General features: G+C 36.1%; 1 protein-coding gene across 5 annotated transcripts in view; it reads right to left on the bottom strand.

Annotated features, from left to right (window-relative positions):
* GRM8 (glutamate metabotropic receptor 8) overlaps positions 1 to 21,465 on the bottom strand; it is a 775,589-nt gene that overhangs the window by 141,077 nt on the left and 613,047 nt on the right. For all 5 annotated transcript variants that reach the window (XR_005789206.1, XM_040472070.1, XM_040472071.1 and 2 more), the window contains exon 8: positions 2,985 to 3,121. Coding sequence is in view for 4 of the 5 variants with exons in the window: in XM_040472070.1 (XP_040328004.1) it covers positions 2,985 to 3,121 (137 nt within the window). In the remaining variant the exon portion in view is untranslated. The remainder of the gene's footprint in view (positions 1 to 2,984; positions 3,122 to 21,465) is intronic.

Here is a 21,465-nt window from a genome sequence, read left to right as displayed (position 1 = left end):
GCCATATGCTACCATATAGAAAGTTTGTATTTATCTCACTTAAAGGTTACTTTTTAAGTGTAGATAGATTTTCTAAAGTATTAAGGCCAATAATAAAGATAAGAAGAAACACTGGGCTATGGAGACAAATGGTCAGCATTTTGATGAAGAGATTCTCTCATAACTTTCTAAAGCAAATTCAAGTGCCTCTGTAATGAGCAGTGTTTTACTCACATCGATTACCATATCTCCCACTGGCCATGTAGAATCATGAGACACTGGATTAAGCATAGGTAATGTTTATGGATTTCATGTGTGCCAAGTCTTGGACTAAATGCTTCATTATATTATTTCATTAAATTCTTATTACAGCCATACAAAACAGGGGTACTAATGTGTTCATTTTACAGGTGATAAAACTGAAGCAAAGCATTTGTTTGATGCCTTGACTAATGTCCAAGCAGGACTTTAATAAACTGGTCACTTTCCAAGCACCCCCTACTCGGGCTTCAAACAGGTCACTGATCCAAGGGGAAACAATTTGTCCTGCTATACTCCAGAAGTCAACCCTGACTTACAACCTCTCCCCACAGTCTAATTTACTTACTTTTCTTCTCAGAGATACATTCTCTCTGTTTCAGTAAAGCTGGTACTCCTATCTAGTTATAAATGGTCATAATCATGCATAAGAAATAACTCTTACAAATTGTTTTGATATATTTTATGAATAGTTACACAATAATAAACATAAAACTCTCATGCACTGTTAAATGTACATTAAAGAACAGCTTGAGATTCAATATGAAGTTTTATAACAAATATATCATGCACATATATAGAGAGATGTGTGTGTATATATACTTTTTGTGTAAATGTTTTAGGTATGTTAGTATAGTGGACATATTTTTCAACCATTGAACTTTGCTATGTACATCCTTAGTCATAAGAATGTAATAGGCAGTTTAGCATTAATAAATATCAGATAAAAAGTAGCTAACCTATTTTAACCCATATCAAATTTTCTTTGTCATGTTTAATTATTTTATTTCACATAGGTTTACTATCAAAAGACCTTTTGACAAAAATCTATTGATTTTCAGATTGGCATTAATGACTTGTAGACTTATAAAAACTATGCTTCAATATATGTTAATTTGGGTTACGGAACAGTAGATAAGGTTTCTTCAGGCTGCTGCATGTAGTTAACTGCAGATACGTGGTCTTACAACGCACAACAATAGTTAGAAATATAAGCTGTCTTTGTGCATTATTGATAGCTGAACCATGATAATTATCAGGAAGTCATTTCAGAGACAGTAGATCATAAATATCCTAGTTTTATTATTTCTCATCATCTGCTTCCTTTTTGAAAACTTTGGTGACTGATGCTGCATAAGCATGCCACTTAAGGAGCTCTCTTTGGAGATACAGAAGTGAAAAGCTGTATTAAAAATTAGCAACTCGATGTCTTTTGAGTGGGTTCAAACACAAGAAAGCACATGTGAACATGTTACACACATATAGACAAGAATAATCTCCACCCTCGTGTACATCATAAGCTTTTACCTTCTAGCTAGGATAAGGGATGGCCAGGAAATGAACTTAAATGTTCATTTAGGAAATAAACTCAATTCTCACAGTGTTATGATGGCTTTGAGGATCAAGAAGAGATACTTTCATTGTGGGAAAGAATGAAATACATATTAGAACAATAAGACAGTACATGAATATGTTTGTAGTTTATTTGAGGCATTTACAAAGTCCCTGACTGTCTACAGAGGAAACGCTAAGTCCCTGTAAATAGTCCTATATTACAGTTGTCAAAGACATGCTGAATGAATGAATGCCAATCCTTAGCTGAGACTATAGGGCACGTTCCTTATTTCTCTATACTGGAAGAAGCCAATGCACTGCTATCCCATCATGGCTGTTAAAATGTGAAATAATTCTTTACCTAGTGGTAAACAGATGCTATTCCAATCACCCCAACACCCTCCCCATGTGGCCACTAACAGTCCTGCTCCCTTTCTGGGCCCCCCTTATCTCTCAGGTTCAGGATTGGCTTCCTGCTCCAGAGCCCCTTATAATTGGTGGGTGCTGGCACCACATAGCTCTCTCCAATGTCCCCGCAGACCCTTCCCCTAGGAAAGCCCCTCTGAAGGGCTGCCACCAGCCAGGCAAAACTGATGAAGCTCCTGCACCCCACAGCCATCCTACACGCCACCCCCACCAGATCCCCACCAGACCCAGCAGTAGGAGACAGAGCCCCCTGTGTTGGTGACACCAGGGCAGGCAAATGCCCAGCCACCTTCGGCACCACCCCCAGGCCCTGGGACCCTGCTTAAGCTGAGTTCTTCAAGTTTTCCTCACATGGCCACTTCTAGGAAATGCCAAGTCTGTGGGCATTGGGTCTTGATAGCACGCCAGGTAGGTAGGGACAGCAGGCAGCCCGTAAGGCTGTTAAAGGATCTGACCATCACCTGTAGGTACATTAACTTTCTCTGATGTTGTGAATGAAAGAGGTAATGTAAATATAGGTCATGATTCACTTCCATCAATCAGACATGGTCATGAGGTCTCAATATCTGATGTGGCAAAGGTAAAATACACTTATTTTTAAGCCTAAACTTATTCATGGCACACTGTCATTCCTCCCCCCCACAACACACACACACACACACACACACACACACACACACACACACACACACAGAGTGTACCAACACGTAAACAAGTGGGTCTTTCAGAAAAGGACAAAATTTCCCTAATACAGTCACTTAAAAGGAAATGAGATCTTTCGTTAAATTCCTATAGATACTAGACTTCTCTACAGACATTTAAGATTTTCCATAACATTTCAAAGTTGAAGGAAGGATAAAATCACACATTTTCTGAAAACTTAATTATAAGAATCAATTCTAACAAAATTTGTATTATAAACTTAAAAATAAAGCCTGCCTATCTGAGATTTATATCCATTAATGCAAATTTATATTGATACTTACTTTTAGATGAAGCTGATTGGTCCAGTGCCCAATGATTTTGTATTCTGCACTTTTGTTGGTTATTTGATACTGGAAGATATCATAACGTCCAGGAGCATCTCCATTTTCATTAAAAGTGACAGGTGTCCCAGCACTACCTATAAATGTTTACAAAACAATGTTAATAAAGTTTTAGTAAGATAGCCCACTGAGCTTATTTTTCTCTAAGAAAGAATGGTAGATAAAAATATATTGTGTGTAGTAAGAGATACGAAGATTGTAATCCATACAAGGTCATTCTTGATAGCATAATATCTTCTACACAAAAAGAAGCCCAGATGTACATACAGGGAGAAGACATGCTTTATTATGCACATTAGAAAGTAAATGGTGAGTATCCAAGTTAGGCAATGTACATAACAGTTAAATAAATAGAAGTTGATAGGCTGAATATTCCATCCTCGCTACAGAGAATGACAGTCAATAGAGAAGAGTGTAAACGTCCTGAAGCATAACACCTACTATATAACATGAACTACAAACAGCAACTCAAACTCTGGCAGGAAAACGTCCTAGCCAAATTCCCTGGAGTTTTGCTTCAGTCTGGCCTGAACTCCGCTCGGAAGCAGTTCCCCATTCAATTTCTCTTCTAAGCTTCTGCTACCTCTGCCCAAGAGTATATCAGTGTGGGCCATCGTTGGGAACCTCTCAATGGGCAAGACAGTGATGGCTGGCAAGTCCTGGATCGTAAAAGTTCCCCCAATTCACCGGGGCAGGGTAGCAGGACTTAAGATATCTAGTATATTCTAAACTCTCGTTTCTCTAAGAAGTTTTCAACTTTTCTCTTAATAGCTTCTGCTCACTTTTCCTTTTCCACTTATTAAGTGTTACATAATCACGGGTTTTAAGAGGAGAAAGGTGGGGCGCCTGGGCAGGTGAGTCAGTTAAGCAACTGACTCTTGGTTTTGGCTCCAGTCATGATCTCACGGTTCGTGAGATTGAGCCACACCTGGGTCTCTGCCCTGGCAGCACAGAGCCTGCTTGGAATTCTCTCCCTCCTCCTCTTCCCCCTCTCATGCTCTCTCTAGCTCTCTGTCTCTGTCTCTGTCTCTCTCTCTCTCTCTCTCTCTCTCTCTCTCTGTGTCTCTCAAAATAAATAAATAAGTATTTAAAAAAACAGTAGAAAGGGATTGCTATTTCCATGTCTTATTCTGAGTAGCCTCACAATCTGAATAGAACTTCCTGTTCTGTAACAGCTTTTAGCTTCGCCCATTTCCCTGCTTCATCTTGTTGGATTACTCGTTGCTATCTCAACAAATTCGCCTAACACCAATCCCTTTTCTTTGTGCCTGTCTTCTCTCCCTGAATTGCTTGTCATAGCATATTGGATTTAATTTCTATGCTGTGCTAGAAAGTGTCTCCTTCTCGCTATCTCTTTTCCTATTCTCTCCCAAAATATACACTACAAATAATTACATATATCAACTCTCTACACTCCCATTTTATAATGAGTTCTTTACCTGCAGAATTTTTAACAAATGCCAGTAATCACAAAATTCTAAAACATTTAACTTATCAAACAACATCGATGACTTAAGACAATAAGTTGCAAATAAATACAACCACAGTCACACAGCAGCCATTAGGGTACTTTCCAAGTATTTAATGGAGAGATGTCCAATTTCCTGTTCTCTGGAATGTTTATAAAATTGGACACAGCATGAAATCTCTGATAGGATCACAGATACCTAGCATCTGCAAAACTGCTAAGGCCACAAGAGATGGTATAGCATGGAGGAGAGAGCACTAGTCTGAGAGTCAAGAGCTACATGACCATGCGAACTCCACCTCCCCATTTATTTCCAAGACTTTGTATCTCTCTTTCTATTCAGTGTCACGTGGGGACTTAACAATGAACATGAGCATGTGTTGAAGTCCTAGAAGAGCTGTATGCATTTAAATTATTATTATTAATTCATATGGGAAATGGCTTTATATATAAATCAAGAAAGAAACGACGAATTGGGGAATAAAATAGGAGCTGTCCAATCAACTGGTACTATCTTAGCTACTCCTTAGACACTCAAGCAGAAACCCATTTGCCATGCCTCACCAACACAGAACTCCTAGTGACCTCAAGTCACCAAAACAGAACTCCTAGTGACCTTGAGCAGGTTAACCCTTAAATCCTAGTGTCCTCACCTGAAAAATGGAGGTGATAGTGACACTTTTCTCATAGAGGTGTTGTAAGAATTAAATGAACAAATACCTGTCAAGTGCACAGAACAATGCATGGGGTAATGAGGTACTATTATTACGATTATTATTCACCCCATCAGTATTTCCAGTATGCACCAATGCAGAGGAATAGATAGGATGCTGAAAATTCTTTAAGTGATATCTAGACAGAGGATAATGGAAATTCAAATGGGAAAGAGATTCCTGGATGGAAAAATACGTATCTGTATGGATTTCACACTAACGTCATCAACAATTCCTGACATCTATATACCACATCAAAAAGTTATCATGCCGTATTCTTCATGAATAAAGGACTATTTCACTTCTCTAACTAAAATCCCCAATGTTACACCCCTTACTGAATGACCTCCAATCTTCTACAACAGCAGTCTCAATCTTTTTAACCATGATGATACCAAAGGTAGAAGGAAGCCACTCATGTAACACGTTCTCATGAATGTACTCTGAGTTGCATATAATTCCTGGTGCGTCAGCTGTTTCTACATCTCTTTTCTCCAACCTGAGAAAGTCTATCAGAAAGCAAATAAATGAGAGCTGCATTATCACAAAAATAATAATTGACTCACTGAAATACTTCAAATACCATTAACCACAACCCACACTGAACTTGACATTGTATTAAGAGGTAATATACTAAAATGGCTAGGAGTGTTGGGTTTGGAGCCAGATCACTGAGTTCAAACCTCAGCTCCGTCACTTATTAGATGTATGATCTCAGGTAAGTTACTTAATTTCCCTGTATTTCATGTGTCTCATTTTTAAAATGGGCTAATAGTACTTCCTATCTCAGAGGACTATGTGCCGATAAAGTGAGTTAAAATATGTAAAATATTTAGTACACAGTATTATATAAGTATTAATTATTATCTCCTTTATGGTTTTATGGCAATGCTGTGTATGAGATCCAGTGCCCATATGAAAATATAGGAACTTCTCAGTGATCATATATGGCTTTCCTCAAGTCACCCTCACTAATCTTAATTCTCCTTTTTCTTTTTTTTTTTTAATTTTTTAAGTTCATTTATTTATTTTGAGAGAGAGAGAGAGAGAGAGAGAGAGAGAGAGAGAGAGTCAGAGAGAAGGAGCGATAGAATCCCAAGCAGTCTCTGCACCATCAGCACAGAGCCTGATGTGGGGCTTGAACTCACAAATCACGAGATCATGACCTGAGCCGAGGTCAAGAGTTGGACGCTTAACTGACTGCGCTACCTGGGTGCCCCACTAGTTCTCCTCTTTCAGCAGAATGCCACCTATACCTAAAACCCAGTTCTCTAAATTCACCATGCTCCTTCTTACCATCCTGTCTTTGTACATGTTATTATTCATAAATTCACTTCCTCCTTCCTCCTATACCTTCTCTATATAATTCCTTCCAAGATGTGGCTCAAAGGTCACACCTAAAGAAGCTTGATCTTCTAAACCTGGAGCAAAAGCCCAAGTGCCTCTTTGCATGCTATCCTGCTCTAACATATCACTCGCTACACTCCACACACTTTTACTATTCACCCTCATACCCACTCAAAACATTTATTCGACATATATTTACTGAGAGCCTGTTATGTGCTCAACACTGGGTAGACCCTCTGCCTTCCTTACAAAGGAGGTCTCCTTAACAAAGGCAGAGTGTATCTCTAATCTTTGTAGGCTCTGAACTAAATACAGTGCTTCATACTGAGTGAGCAATCAATAAATTACAGTAAAGCGTAAATCAGACCCTCACTAATGATCCCAAGTAAATCCATACTTACTCTCTTCATACCATTATGAAATGCATGTATGTCACTTCTCATCTTTTATAGTCACTAAGGAAGGGGCCAAATGAGTCCCTTTCACATTGTTATCAGTCTGATGTTAGAAACCACTCTTGCAACTTGTTCTACTAATCTGATTTCTGATCTGGGGCTAGGCTTGCAGTTGAATTACTTCAACCCTTTCACAGAAAGAATGATTCCATTACACATTGGCTCGTCTCAGATGATTACCCTGGTTCTGCGGTTTATGTAACCCACAACACCTTTGATAGCTACAAGGGGCCATGCTGTTTACTAATTTCTATAAGAAGAAATTTAAAATATCCTTTGTATGAATCCGACCACCCCTGAAACAGCTGGCATTTTGTCCAGAAGAAAATTTTAAATGACAAATACATTGATCTCAATACATCGATCACTTTATTATGATTTACCAACAACACAGGTAAGAAATATATTTAGATATACATGTATTTAGATATATATCTCCCAGACTTCATCCCCTAGACTTAGTTATTTCAGAAAATTTTAAGTGTATTAATTTTTTAAAAAACTTTTTAAGTGATGTGTACTAGCAGAGAAATGGAAACAAACAATGTGGAGCTGTGAGGTAACTTTTACTTGTCAGGTACCACTCTCAGAGTCTATATATCTCCTGGAATATTTTCTGCTCAATAAGAAATGCATTGGAAAAAACTATCTATTTTTATTACTAGGCATATCAAGCACTTCGATATGTTTTTGTAGGAAAAAAATGATACATCCAATGAAGATTTTATTTGCAAATGTTGGCTCTGTTGAACATTGTTCTGGGGAAGACTATAAGCTTGGGATTCGGGGACTGAGTTTGATTTCTGGCTCTGCCAATTACCTGCATGATCTGGGCAAGTTACCCTCTCTAAATCTGTTTTCTCAACCATCAAGGGAGCATAATAACCTCCACCTCCCTGGGTTATTACGAGGGTTACATGAGATGATGTATGTAAAGCACTTAATGCGTGGCTGGCACACGATAGGTGTGCAATAAATGGAAGCCATCATCATCATTATCCGTTCCTTTGCCTACACTTATGCTTCCTTGATCTACATTAGCTTATTTCCACAATGCCAAATGCAATGCAAGAATAATTCATTCGTCTTTATGGGCAAATATCATAAATATATTTATAAGTGTAAGCCACTCAGCTTATTGTCATGTTTATTACTTTCCTTCCTCCCTCTTGCTACAAAACTTTATCCATTTTCCTTCTCATAACAACCTACACTACCGGGTAAGCACGAAAAAAATGAGAAAGTGAAAAATGAAATCAGTTGATTTAGTGAGCTTTGGCTCCCTTAAAAGAATGCATATGTGAGACTTAAGTCATTGACCAAAATGCCATAGGAAATAGCAATTTTCAACAGAATCTCAATTATTCATGCTCACCTTTTCTTTATCCAATTTATTTTATCAAGTATTTATTATAATCAATAAACAGACCTATGCCTTTGAATTAGAATCATATTATATGTTAATTATTTAGGAATCAGTCATATTACTCTTACATATATCAATTAGTCAGCCTTTATTCATTGAAGACTTTAGATCTGACTCCGTATCCTTTTCCATCCCTATTCTTGTTATCATTCTTGGTGGTCTCGTCATCCACCTGGATGACTCAACATCCTGGCCTCTGCATTAGCGGAGGCATTCCTCACTTCCAGTGGTCATCCCTGTCATGTATCTCACCACCCGCTATCATGATCACAGTCTACAAGTTGTCCTTGCCAGGAACTGCATCATCTCCCAACTTTCACTCCCTGGATACCACCTTCCACCCCCACTGCGACAATTCTATGATCCCCTAAATTTATTGATTCATTTATCAACCCAATTTGTCATTATACTCCCCCCCCCATGATAGTTTCCCTTCCTTCTTATTCTCACACAGGTTCTATGATCTCCTTCCAACCAATTTTATTCCTCTGCCAAATCACAATCATGATTGAACTCAATTGTATAACTTCTTCACCTATATTCAAGCAGCTGAATATTGTTTGAGAAAATCATAAAGCTTTAATGTCTGGCAAGGCCACAACTAGACTGAGGCAGGTCAGGTGCCTCGAGCACAACTATGAGAGTGAGTGCCTCCCTAAATGCTGCACATTAGGCACCTCACTTGCTTCATCTAGTCCCAACCTGCTGTCTGGTCTTACTTTAAATTCATGACCTCAGATCCGAAGTGTGCAGTCAACATTGTTCTGCAATCCTTCCACACTTTGCCAGTGAGTCCACTTCCCTGCTCTGGATGACAGACTGTTTCATGCCTCCCATACCCAACACCTCCCTCCCCCTGTCACTTCAGCTGGTCTCATACTTTCTCACTGATGAAAAGCAGCAGTCAGACAAAAACTCCCTCATAACTCCGCCACAAAACCTATGAGGTACCTGCATCTACACTCGTATTAACCTCCCTCCTACTGAGGACACATCCCTCCAGTCACAGGCATGCCCTGCTCCTGGTGCAAGGACCTCACGGCTCACTCTCCATGCACCTTCACGTACACAGATATCTTTTCTTCCTTTGACATCAACAGATTTAGACTGTCCATAGTATTCCATTCAGTTTACAAATGAGTTCTAATAGCTCTCATCTTAAAAAAAAAAAAAAAAGGCAAGCAAAAATTCCATTATTGACGCGTTATTGCCTCATGGTCTCCTTAACTGTAAAACAGAAATTTTTAGCTGAGTTGTCTTCACTCTCTCCATTGTCTTATTTCCTGCTAACTCTTAACACCATTTTTTAAGTTTATTTATTTATTTTGAGAGAGAGAGAGAGAGAGAGAGAGAGAGAGAGAGAGAGGCATAGAGAAAGAGGGAGAGAGAGAACTCCCAAGAACTCTGCACTGTCAGCACAGGGCCGGACGTTGGGCACAATCTCATGAACGATGAGATCATGACCTCAGCCGAAATCAAGAGTCTGATGCTTAACTGACTGAGCTACCGAGGAACCCCTTCACATCATTTTAATTTGAAATTTAACCTCATACCTCCACTGATGAGTCTCAAATGTATACATCTATCCCTGACTGCAGACTTATCCAACTCCATTGATTGTTTGATAATAATCCTAAACTTCATGCATCTAGACACATTTGATTCTTTTTCATCCAAACATATCCTTCACAGTCTTTCCTCTCCTAGTAAGTAGCTAACAACTGCCCATCTATTCAATCAAGCCAAAACCTAAGTTAAAACCCTTACCTAACTGTAAAACAGAAAGAATGAATGTATGGGCTCTCATTAATAACAGTGTATCATTAGTGGTTTATTAATTGTAACAAATGTACAATACTAATACAAAATGTTAATAATTGGAGAAACTGGGGGCCTCTGGGTGGCTCAGTCGGTTGAGCATTCGACTTCGGCTCAGGTCATGATCTCGCAGTTCATGAGCCCCGTGTCGGGCTCTGTGCTGACAGCTCAGAGCCTGGAGCCTGCTTCGGATTCTGTGTCTCCCTCTCTCTTCACCCCTTCCCCACTCATGCTCTGTCTATCTCTGTCTCTGTCTCAAAAATAAATAATAATAATAATAAAATAATAATAATTGGAGTAACTGTGTATAGGGGGCTGAAATATGAGAACCATCTATACTATCTGCCCGGTGTTTCTGGAAATCTAAAGCTGTTCTTTAAAGAAGTTTTAAAAAAGTAGAAGAAAAATGATGAGATTATTTTCAATCATACATTTTGTGTAACCCAATATATGCAAAATAATATGATGTCAAAATGTAACCAATATAAAGAATATTAATGAGGTATTTCACATTTTTTAACATAGCAAATCATCAAAACTCTGTGTATACCTTATACCTACAGATCATTGTAATTCAGACTAGTCATATTTCAAGTGTTCCATAGCCATCCATATCAAACAGGACAGTTTTAAAAGACAAGTCATTTCAGCAGGCATTGCCCTAACCCTCGAAGCTTTGGAGAAGTACACTGCTGAACTCTTCTGATCTCCATTTCAACTTCAAATGCACTGAACCCTGCTCGCCTCCACTTGAACTAAACTGAACCCCCTTGACTAGTTTCTCCCCTAAGGAGGCATGGATCCACCAAAGTCTGGCTCAGTGGATGCCAGATCTGGAGATAAAATCCTAAAATAAGATCCAAAATGCTTTGGTAGTAAAAACAAACAAAAGCTTAACAGGTTCTATCTCAAAAACATATCCAGGATTTCAAACAACCCAGTCTCTGCCTGGCAGCCAGGGTGATGATATTCTGAAACACAAATCACATCATATAGCTCCTCTTAAAATCATGTAGTGGCTTCCCATTTCACTTAGAGTATAACACAAAATGTTTACCATGGCTTTTTATTATTTCTCCAATCTTACTCACTTCTATACTTCATCCACACTGGGTTTTCTGTCCAAACACATGAAGTTTGCTTTAGTTCGGGACTTTTGTGTTTCCTCTCTTTCTTTCTCTTTCAGTCTCTCACCCTCTCTCTTTTTCTCTCTCTCCAATATTATTCCCACTTGAATCTTTACACGACTGGTTCCTTCTCATCATTTATATCCCAGATCAAATATCACATCAAGATGTTCTGTCAGATCACCACACCCCAATTAGCCTGTTTCCTCTCCCTATCCCTCACTCTTACACACTTTATTTCCTTCAAAGCTCTTACAAATATCATAAATATGTGGTTTGTTTAACTTACATATTGTTAGATTGTAAGCTTCATGATTGTGGAGCATTTTTACATTATATTCACTACTATATGTGTAGCACTGACTGTTGGCTGAGCGCCCACATCCATTTTCTCTTTTTCTTGGGAACATAGCTTGGCTACATTTCCACTCTTCCCTGTAGTTAGGTATGGCCAAATGATTAGCTCCAGCCAATGGAATGTGAACACAAGTGATACTTCTGGCCTCTCATTAAAAGCCTCTGGAGTGGTCTTCTATGATCTTTTCACCCTCTGACTGGCTAGAATGGAAATACCATGCCGGGCAACCGGGAAAGCTACAGGTTAAAGGTGGCAGAGCTTGCAACAGCCTGGATTCCTGCATCGGTTCTTGGAGAAGGTCTGTACTAGTAACCCATTCATCCAGCTAAAAAACAAACCTCTCTCCTTTTTGAGCCATTACAGTGCGTGAGTCTATTTCTTATAGCAATTATAAATATATCATTTTTAGAAAAGTGGGTTATCAGTCAATAGTTATTAAATGAATAACTAATGCTATGTTAAATGTGGAAATAAATGCTTCCCTTCATATCACTATAAAAGCTTTAAGGACAATACAGATTTTTACAACTGAATATCAAAGGTATTGGCATGGATGAGTAACTTGTTTCAGATTCTCCTTTAGAGTTAATATTGATTAATGCAGTGTGCACATGTGTAATATTAAGGTGGAATCCAGAATGTGTAGCCATACTCCAGATTTTCACTGTATAGCCTCCATGTTCATTTACCTTGGCTAAAGTACTCACTCAATTGGATGTTTTCATAAAAACTAAATAGAAAAGTATGAAAAAGACATGCCTACTTTCAATTTTTTGTGTTGAAAATTATTTTCTTTAACTAATTATTTTGGTGTATGAAATAAATAGGACAAGAAACATGGCTGAATAGCATTTCTAAGTCTCTCGGCCAAACCTTCCTTCTTGATTTTTCATTAAGAAATTAAACTGACAATGGCACTTTCTCTTGTGGAAATGTCTTTAAGATCCTTGCATTAAAGGTGCTTTAAGAATGCAAAGTGTCATTATCATTAATGAACACTATTTGAGAAATAGAAATACAATCTATAATTGCTTTGGTAGTCTTCAAATAAGCTTATTGAACTTTCAAAATAAGAAAAGATCCATTATTTAGAGATACTCATCTCAGGGAAGCAGACAAATTAGGAAGTTTAAATAAAATCTCTTAAAAAAAAAAGTGGCCAGAAACTATTAACATATCAAATGTTTGATTAAAGGGAAAAGATGAAAAGGATAATGTAATAATTAGGCAAGATAAATGCATCTTAAGGGGAATTTGGGAACAAACCAGTGTATTGCAATATTCTGAATTCAGTATATTTTCATTCTGACGCAGAAAACCTTTCTTTACCTTGAGCAACTGAAGATCTTTATTGTTTCTTTTCAGGAGTATTTAATACCTTATATATACTTATTTGTACACATAAATTCCATTATGTTATTAATTAATCATTGTATCTCTAACAGTGAGGAAGACATTTATGAAAGAGAAGTTTTTGAGTACCTACAGTCCTGCCTGTTCAAATTTGCTGTGCTAGGAGGAGGTCTCTGACTGTCCAGTCCAATGTTGCCAGAAAAGAAAGATACTTTTGCCATCTAGATTCAAAATTTGCAAATTTGTCAATTTTTAAGAACGTCTACTAAGACTTTTAAAATTTTGTTTCTCACATTTGCATTGTTAATCCACCCATAGATGATTGATTGGTGGGGTGAAGCTGGAAATGTCACTTTTCCCGTATATTGATAATCAGTTTTTAGCAATAATCTCCTTTTCCAATTGACTGGATATACCTAAGTTACATGGAGAAGTGGGTCTTTTTCTGGTCCGTCTCTCCTCCTCCATTAATTCATCTGTCTGTCTTGACCTAATATCATACTATATAAATGACTAAAGTTTCATAATAAGACTGATGCTGGTGTGGCAGGTCGGCACTCCTTATTCTCTCTTAGAAGTGTTCTGACATCTCCTCTGCATACAATTTAGAACCATCTTAAGTTCCATGAACAATTCTGGTTAGATTTTTGGAAAATATGTGGAATCTAGAAATCAACGGGGGAAAATTTAGTATCTCTAGAATATTTTCCTATCCATGAACATGAGTTGTCTCTTAGTTGTTTAGGTCTTCTTTTGTAAATTTTAACATAGCCTTATCATTTCCCTTTCATAGCACTTAACCATCTTTTGTAGATCTACTCCTACGTAATTAATATTCTATGATACCACTAAATTTATATTATCTACTGCTTTGCTGTTAGTATATATGAGGCAGCTGATTTTTTTTTCTGTATTAGTCTCATATCTTGCCCAGAGGTTCTCAACTGAAGGCATTTGGCAATGTCTGGAGACATTTTTGGTTATTGCAGTTGGAGGAGAGGTGCTACGGGTGACAGCTGGAAGAGACCAGGGGTGCTACTAAACATCCTACAATGCACAGCACAGCCACCTAGAATCAAGAATGATCCAGTTCAAAATGTTAAAATAGTTTTTAGGTTGAAAAACCTCTGAAAAACTCTGTTTTTATACCTAAGGATTTATAGCTAAATTAAAAAAAAATTCTATGTGAAGTATTATGTTATTTGCAAACAGTTATAATTTCCTTTTTCCCTTAACAATGCTTATACTTCCAACTCTGCCCCACCCTTTTCTTATTGCACTACCTGGGATCTTCAAAACAATTTTGACATGAAGTGACAATAGTGAACATTCTTGTACTTCTAATTTTTTTTTTTTTTGGTAAGAGGTTTTTTTTTTTATGTTTATTTTTGAGAGAGAGAGGGAGATTGAGAGAGAGGGAGGGGCAGAGTGAGAGGGAGACACAGAATTTGAAGCAGGCTCCAGGCTCTGAGCTGTCTGCACAGAGCATGAAGCGGGGCTCAAACCTATGAACCCTGAGGTCATGACCTGAGCCAGAGTCAGACGCTTAACCAACTGAGCCACCCAGGTGCCCCGTACTTCTCCCATTTTTTAAAGAATATTTCTCACATTACTCATTTAAGATTATGTTTGATCTAGGCATTTTATAGGTGCTTCTTATCAGTTTAGGAAATTTCCTTTCATTATAATAAATGTATTAATAATTTTATCATGAATGCACTTTTAATGTTAGGCATGTCTTTTGTGCATCTTTTGTGATAATCTTTTTTTCTTTTAATTTGTTACTGTAATGAATTACATGTATATATAGTCAATATTATGTCATGAAAACTTGGTACAGATACAACTTGATTTCAATTTTTTTTTCCAAACTGTTGAATTCAATCAGCGAATATTTTGTTTAGAATCCTTACATGCATACTCATGAGTGAGGTGGAGCTATAATTTTTTTTCTTAGAACGTCCTTTTTAGTTTGATTTCAGGTTTATATTGGCCGCAGAGAATAAACTAGAAAATATTCCCTTTTTCTTTATTCTCTGCAAGAGTTTATATACAATTGTAATAATGTCTTCCTTGAATGTTTTGTAGAACTCACCTGGAATCACCCCAGATACCCTCAAGAAAGTGAATGAATTGTGGTATATGGAATATTCACACAATGGAAAATAATACTACAGTCAAAATGAATGAACTACAGAGACGATCATAAAAATAGATGGACTTTGGCAAAATAATATTAAGTGGAAAAAGTAAGTACCAAAAATATATTTTACAAAGGTATAAATGATTAAAACTTAAAATGTTGTGCTATCTGGGAATATATAAGCAAGACAAACCCATTTTAAAAGGTAGAAATATTGATTGTTCAGGACGGATGGGGGTGTGGGATAAGTTGGTGACGGTAATATATGTTTGAGTGTAGCTTTTTGCCAAAATCCTACCTTTGGGGGGGGGCGGGGCAGTATTTTCATAAATGCTTATTACTTCCCTTGAAATAGCCAGCAACTAACTAAATAAATGAAAATGGACCTTGCATAGATTAATAATGAGCATGTATCATGAATCAGGGAGCCAAAAGGAAGAAAGAGAAAAAGAGAGAAGAGAGAGAGGGAGGAAAACAGGGAGTAAGGGAGCAGAAGGAAGGACAGGTAGAAGTAATAGATAAAAGAATGAAAGAAAAGAAAAAGGAGAGATTCACATTTAAAAATATCTTGAAAGGAAGGGTCTATTGAAAGGGCTTCAACTGTTGTGTAATTCTGTGAATTAACTGAATGCTATACTTAGCCTTGTTATTATGCCCTTGGGGAATATGAATCCTGCCTATAGGTTTATGTACCCAAACAAAATGGGTCATATACAGAATTGCCTCAACCCAGTTCTCCAAAGCAGCTTTTCTGTATATTTTTAGATTTTATATTAGTCAAACTTCTGTCAGAATTCCCAGTTTATAAGCTATAACTGTCTGGGATTAGGATCACATATTTTTAAGCCAAGAAGCTTATTCAGTTTTTCATCATGAAGATTTTTTGGAGGAGTAAAATAAGGCTAAAATTCACCTCTTACCAGATGAGTCACTACTTCATTTCTTGCTCACTGTCAAATTGTCCTTTTATCTCAGGTTTTAGTCTGAAATATCATTAATGTACCACCTTTCCATGTATTTCAGAATTAATATTTTGTTAATATTTGCAGAATTACTATGAGCCAATCAAATACAGACAACTCTATAGGAACAGACGTCTAAGTGCTTAAAAAATGGATAAAATATCAAATTAGGAGAGGGCTACTCACTTTTGACAATAATTTGTGTATTGAATTAAAGAAAGGATACCACATCATTTATGTATAATGGACCTGATTTTCTCTAATTACACAAACTGTCAATGTATATTAGGCCACTGTGATAGATGTGAATTGTCTATGTTACCATGGTGATTAGAGGTGTTTCCATTTGATGCTGCATGCATAACAATTTGGAGCACCATTAAAAGAAACAGTAAAACATATAAGTAAATAAAAAACTCATAAATTTAAAAAGTATGGTCTGACTTTCATATATCCCTTTCCGAAGCTGACTATCAAACAGATAAAAACAATAACTATTAAATAAGATATTGTACATTCAAATACATATGAAACATTTACAACAGCATTATTTCTGCCCAAAATAAAATATGGATAATTATCATAAATCTTAATTCATATTCTCTAACTACTATTCAATAAAACTTAAAATCCTTAGCAACAGCTTTAAAAAGATTGAAAAGTTAAAACAACACCAAGGAAGATAAAAATTAAAAAAATTCCTAGAGATTTAGAAAAAACAATTAAGCACTCATGTTAACTAACTCTTCAGATAAAGAGAAAACTAAAACTAAAATTATAGAGTAGTACATACAGGTAGCAATATATTTCAAAACCTGAAGTATATAGCCAAGGCTGCCGTCAGAGGGAAATTTAGAGAACGAAAAGTTTTTATCATTACACAAAAAATTGTATTACATAAAAAATTCCATTACATAAAAAATTATAATCTTGAAATGAATAAATGGTCTTTTAAGCATGACATCATATTTAAAATATTAAGGAAATAATTGATAATTTTAATAACCTAAAAATTTCTGAATTTCAAACAGTTTTTAAAAGAATCAACTTATAGAAATGTAACAAGGGATTAATATTCTTAATATGCAAGGAGCTCTTGCATATAAGAAAAATTTAACACTGTGGCACAACTGGGAGAATACAAACAGTTGTGATATAAACCATTACAGTGAGAATATATGCAATGTTCCATCTAAGTAGTAATAAAAGACATTAATGGGATAATAATGCTCCCATTTGGTCCAAGAATAAATATTATAGATGAAGGTAGGATAAAATTGACACTTTCATGTTCTGCTGATAAAAATTTAAGTCGATACAACCATGCTGGAAGCAAATTTTCAAGATTTAAAGTAATTTATTATTTGATCCAATAATAGAAATTTATGCTATAAATTTGGGCAGGTGATATGTTATATGGGCAGGCATATTATAAACATGTCAACTGTACTATTGTTTCTGTATTCAAATAATGGAAAAAAGTTGATAACCTAAATGGACACAAATATATGAATCTTTAGTCCAGTGTTCTCTATTATAGGAAAAATGAAAACAATATGAGATTATTTCAATCAGGGCAAGGATAAATAATGACCCATGGATACAATGGAATACAATGTAGCCATTAAAATTATAATAGAAAGGCATACTATTAATTTAGATTCAACAGCATATTTTTAACCTTTAAAAAGGATTATACAAAGCCACTAGGATGAGTATATTTTTAAAAATGGAAAACAACAAATGTTGGTCAGTTTTTGGAGAAATTGGAGCCTTCATATGTTGCCAGTGGGAATGTAAAATGGTGTAGCTGCTGTGAAAGAGAATTTGCCGATTCCTCAAAAAGTTAAAATAGAGTTACCATATGATTCAGCAATTCTACTCCTAGGTATATATCTAAGAGAACTGAAAGCATTTGTTCACACAAAAACTTGAACATACGTGTTTATAGCAGCATTATTCACAATAGCCAAAGAGTGGAAACAACCCTAATGGACATTATGATGAATGGATAAATGAATTGTGATATATTCATACAATACTCAACCATGAAAAGGACAGTAGATGCTACAATCTGCATGAACCCTGAAATCACTGGAAGTGAAGAAAACAGTCACAAAAGGCCACATATTGTATGATCCGTTTATGTACAATATCCACAAGTGGTAAATCTATAGAGTCTAAGTGTTTATCAGGGGCTGGAGGGGGCAGAGAATGGGGAGGAACTGTTAAAAGGCATAAGGTTTCTTTTTGGGGTGATGAAATATTCTGGAATTAGGTATTGATGATGGTCACACAATCCTATGGATAAGCTAAAAACTTCTAAATCGTATAGTTTAAACTGGTGAATTATATGGAGTGTGAATTATGTCTTAATTTTTAAAAAGTTACAGATTAAGAGAATATGAAAACACTCATTTGAAAAGATACATCCATTCCTCTGTTTATTGAAGCATTATTTACAATAGCCAGATTATGGAAGCAGCCCAAGTGTCCATGGACAGATGAGTGGATAAAGAAGAGATTATATATATATATATATTTATAATTATATAATATAATATATTATATATATTATTATATTATATATATACACACATACATATATGGAATATTACTCAGACATAAAAAAATAATGAAATCTTGCCATTTGCAACAACATGGATGAATCTAGAGAGTATAATGCTGAGTGAAATATGTCAGAGAAAGATGAATACCACATGATTTCATTCATATGTGGAATTTCGGAAACAAAACAAATAAGCAAAGGGAAAAAAGAGAGTGACAAATCAAGAAAACAGACTCTTAACTATAGAGAACAAACTGATGGCTACCACAGAGGAGGTGTGGGGGAAGGGGTGAAACAGGTGATGGGGATTAAAGAGTACACTTATCACGATGAGCACTGAGTAATGCATAGAATTGTTGAATCATTATATTGGACAGGGGAAACTAATATAACACCGTATGTTAGCTATACTGGAATTAATTTTTTTTTTAGTTACAGGTTAACTTATCATCTTGCTTTATCCTATATATGTGTAATATAGGTAGATGAATAGATGGATGGATGAGAGACTGATGATGAATATACAGATAGAATAGACTATATATATATATATTTTTTTTTAAACAAAAGCACTAAAAAAAAGTTATCTTTGGTTAGTGAAAAGAATACCGATCTACCTGCTCTTCTTTATTATTTTCTTCATTTCCTGTCCAAATGTCTTATTTTTATTAAAAAAACCAAAAAAACAAAAAAACAAAAAACAAAAAAAACCTGTTTTCCTTAAAATATGGGAAAGACAGAAGACCTGGAGAAAAGAAATAAAGGCATTTTTTGGTAAATACTACACTTCATATCAATGGCTAACATACACAGATATTAGCAGATAAAAGTAGCAGCTCTCAGGAGCACCTGGGTGGCTCAGTCAGTTAAGTGTCCGACTTCGGCTCAGGTCATGATCTCATGGTTCGTGAGTTCGAGCCCCGTGTCAGGCTCTGTGCTGATGGCTCAGAGCCTGGAGCCTGCTTCGGATTCTGTGTCTCCCTCACTCTCTATCCCTCCCCAACTAGTGCTCTGTCTCTTTCTGTCTCTCAAAAATAAATAAATGTAAAAAAAAAAAAGTAGCAGCTCTCAGAGCCTGCTGACACTAATGTTCTCTCCTACACAGTTGAAAAGAAATAATGGAAAGTCTAGTTCGGTTACTCTGGTTCTCTAAAAAATAAAAATTAAAAAAAAGCAATTCACCATCAGGTCATTCAGATAGCTTATTTCTGAGAAGACCCTCAATATTATTGCCTTATTTTTGTCTAAAAGATGTTAGCACCTGACAAAAAATAATTAATGATAACTAGCACTGATGTTCCTGGGTCTTCTATTATATTCTCTGGGTCTGCAAATATAAGCTACTTGAACACCTGAATGATAAAATCTTTCTGATTAAAATAAAAACAACTTTTGAACCAATAACTATATGGTACATGTAGTATATCCATATTATTCAGGGATTTGTGTCTCCATTTTATAAATAGCCCAGTTTAGCATTTATGTCAATTAGAAAAGAATAAATTTCTCATATTTTCTAGTGTGTTTATTACAAGTATAGAAATGGGTAACTCTTTTACCTTAAAACAGAAATGTAGGCTTTAAAGCTATGTTTATAGAGTTTTTTCCTGCCAGTATATTATTTATTATAGTCTTACACTGGAATGCGATAATTAGGAATGGCTTTAATTAGGAATAAATTTTTTGGTTCCATTCAAAAAGAGAAGAGGGTGTATTATTCATGACCATTAGAAAAACAACCTGTTACCATTCTAAAATTCTGTTTTATGGAAAGACACTGGATTGAAAACTAATTAAGGAATCAAGAACAAGTGTTTTAAAGTGGTTCTGAATATGTCTGGGGAAATAAAAAGTCAGTTCTATGCCCAGGCCATTATCACCTGTCTCTCTTTTTAACTGCACCTAGCATTTCCATATCCAAGTCCAGAGCACCACAAAAAATAAGTCACGAGGAATATCTGACCCCCGCCTTGGAAATTTCTCTAGACTGCCTATTTCCTCTTTCTCATTCATCAACTGGAATGGGTTTCCTAATCCTACAGACTGAGAATCTTGACATCTCATTTCCCTTGTTCCCTTTGTGTTTCAAAACTCAGACTATTAATCTCTCCAGACTATTAATCTCAGTGTTGACTTAAAGCTCCATAGAGATCTGCCTCTCATATTTACTACTGAGTATAAGCTCAAAATTAGTATATGACAGTGTTTTATAACCTAGCCTGGTTCTTCTAGATAGCTAGAACCAGGGGCATGTCAACCTTCTTCCTTTGGCCTTCCTGCCCATCCAAAGAGACTGCACATTATCATCAGCTCCATTGACATCATCACTTATTAATTGCTTGACATTGTAGATATGCACAAACATAAGGCTATCCTTTACTTAAGATGATCCCTGAGATATTAGTGATTTTATCTTTAAGGCAGTGATGTTAATGTTGACTTTTCATGACAGAATGTTAAATGATAAATATGACGGTCATGACCAAAGAGCTATCTGAAGGAAGAAGGGTATAGTGTTAGAAAGAACAAAGACTTTGGATCAAACATGCCACAGCCATGAGATCTCTGAGAAACTATCACTGTGCATGTTCCCTCTTCTGAATGAAGTATCATCTACATCATAAGGTGGCTGAAAGATTAGAAAATATAACATTTGAAAAAGATAGTATGTTGTCAATAATC

The sequence above is a fragment of the Herpailurus yagouaroundi genome, unplaced genomic scaffold (genome assembly GCF_014898765.1).
Source record: "Herpailurus yagouaroundi ecotype Mexico unplaced genomic scaffold, PumYag 100, whole genome shotgun sequence".
NCBI lineage: Eukaryota > Metazoa > Chordata > Mammalia > Carnivora > Felidae > Herpailurus > Herpailurus yagouaroundi.
This window is presented reverse-complemented; position numbering and strand designations above follow the sequence as displayed.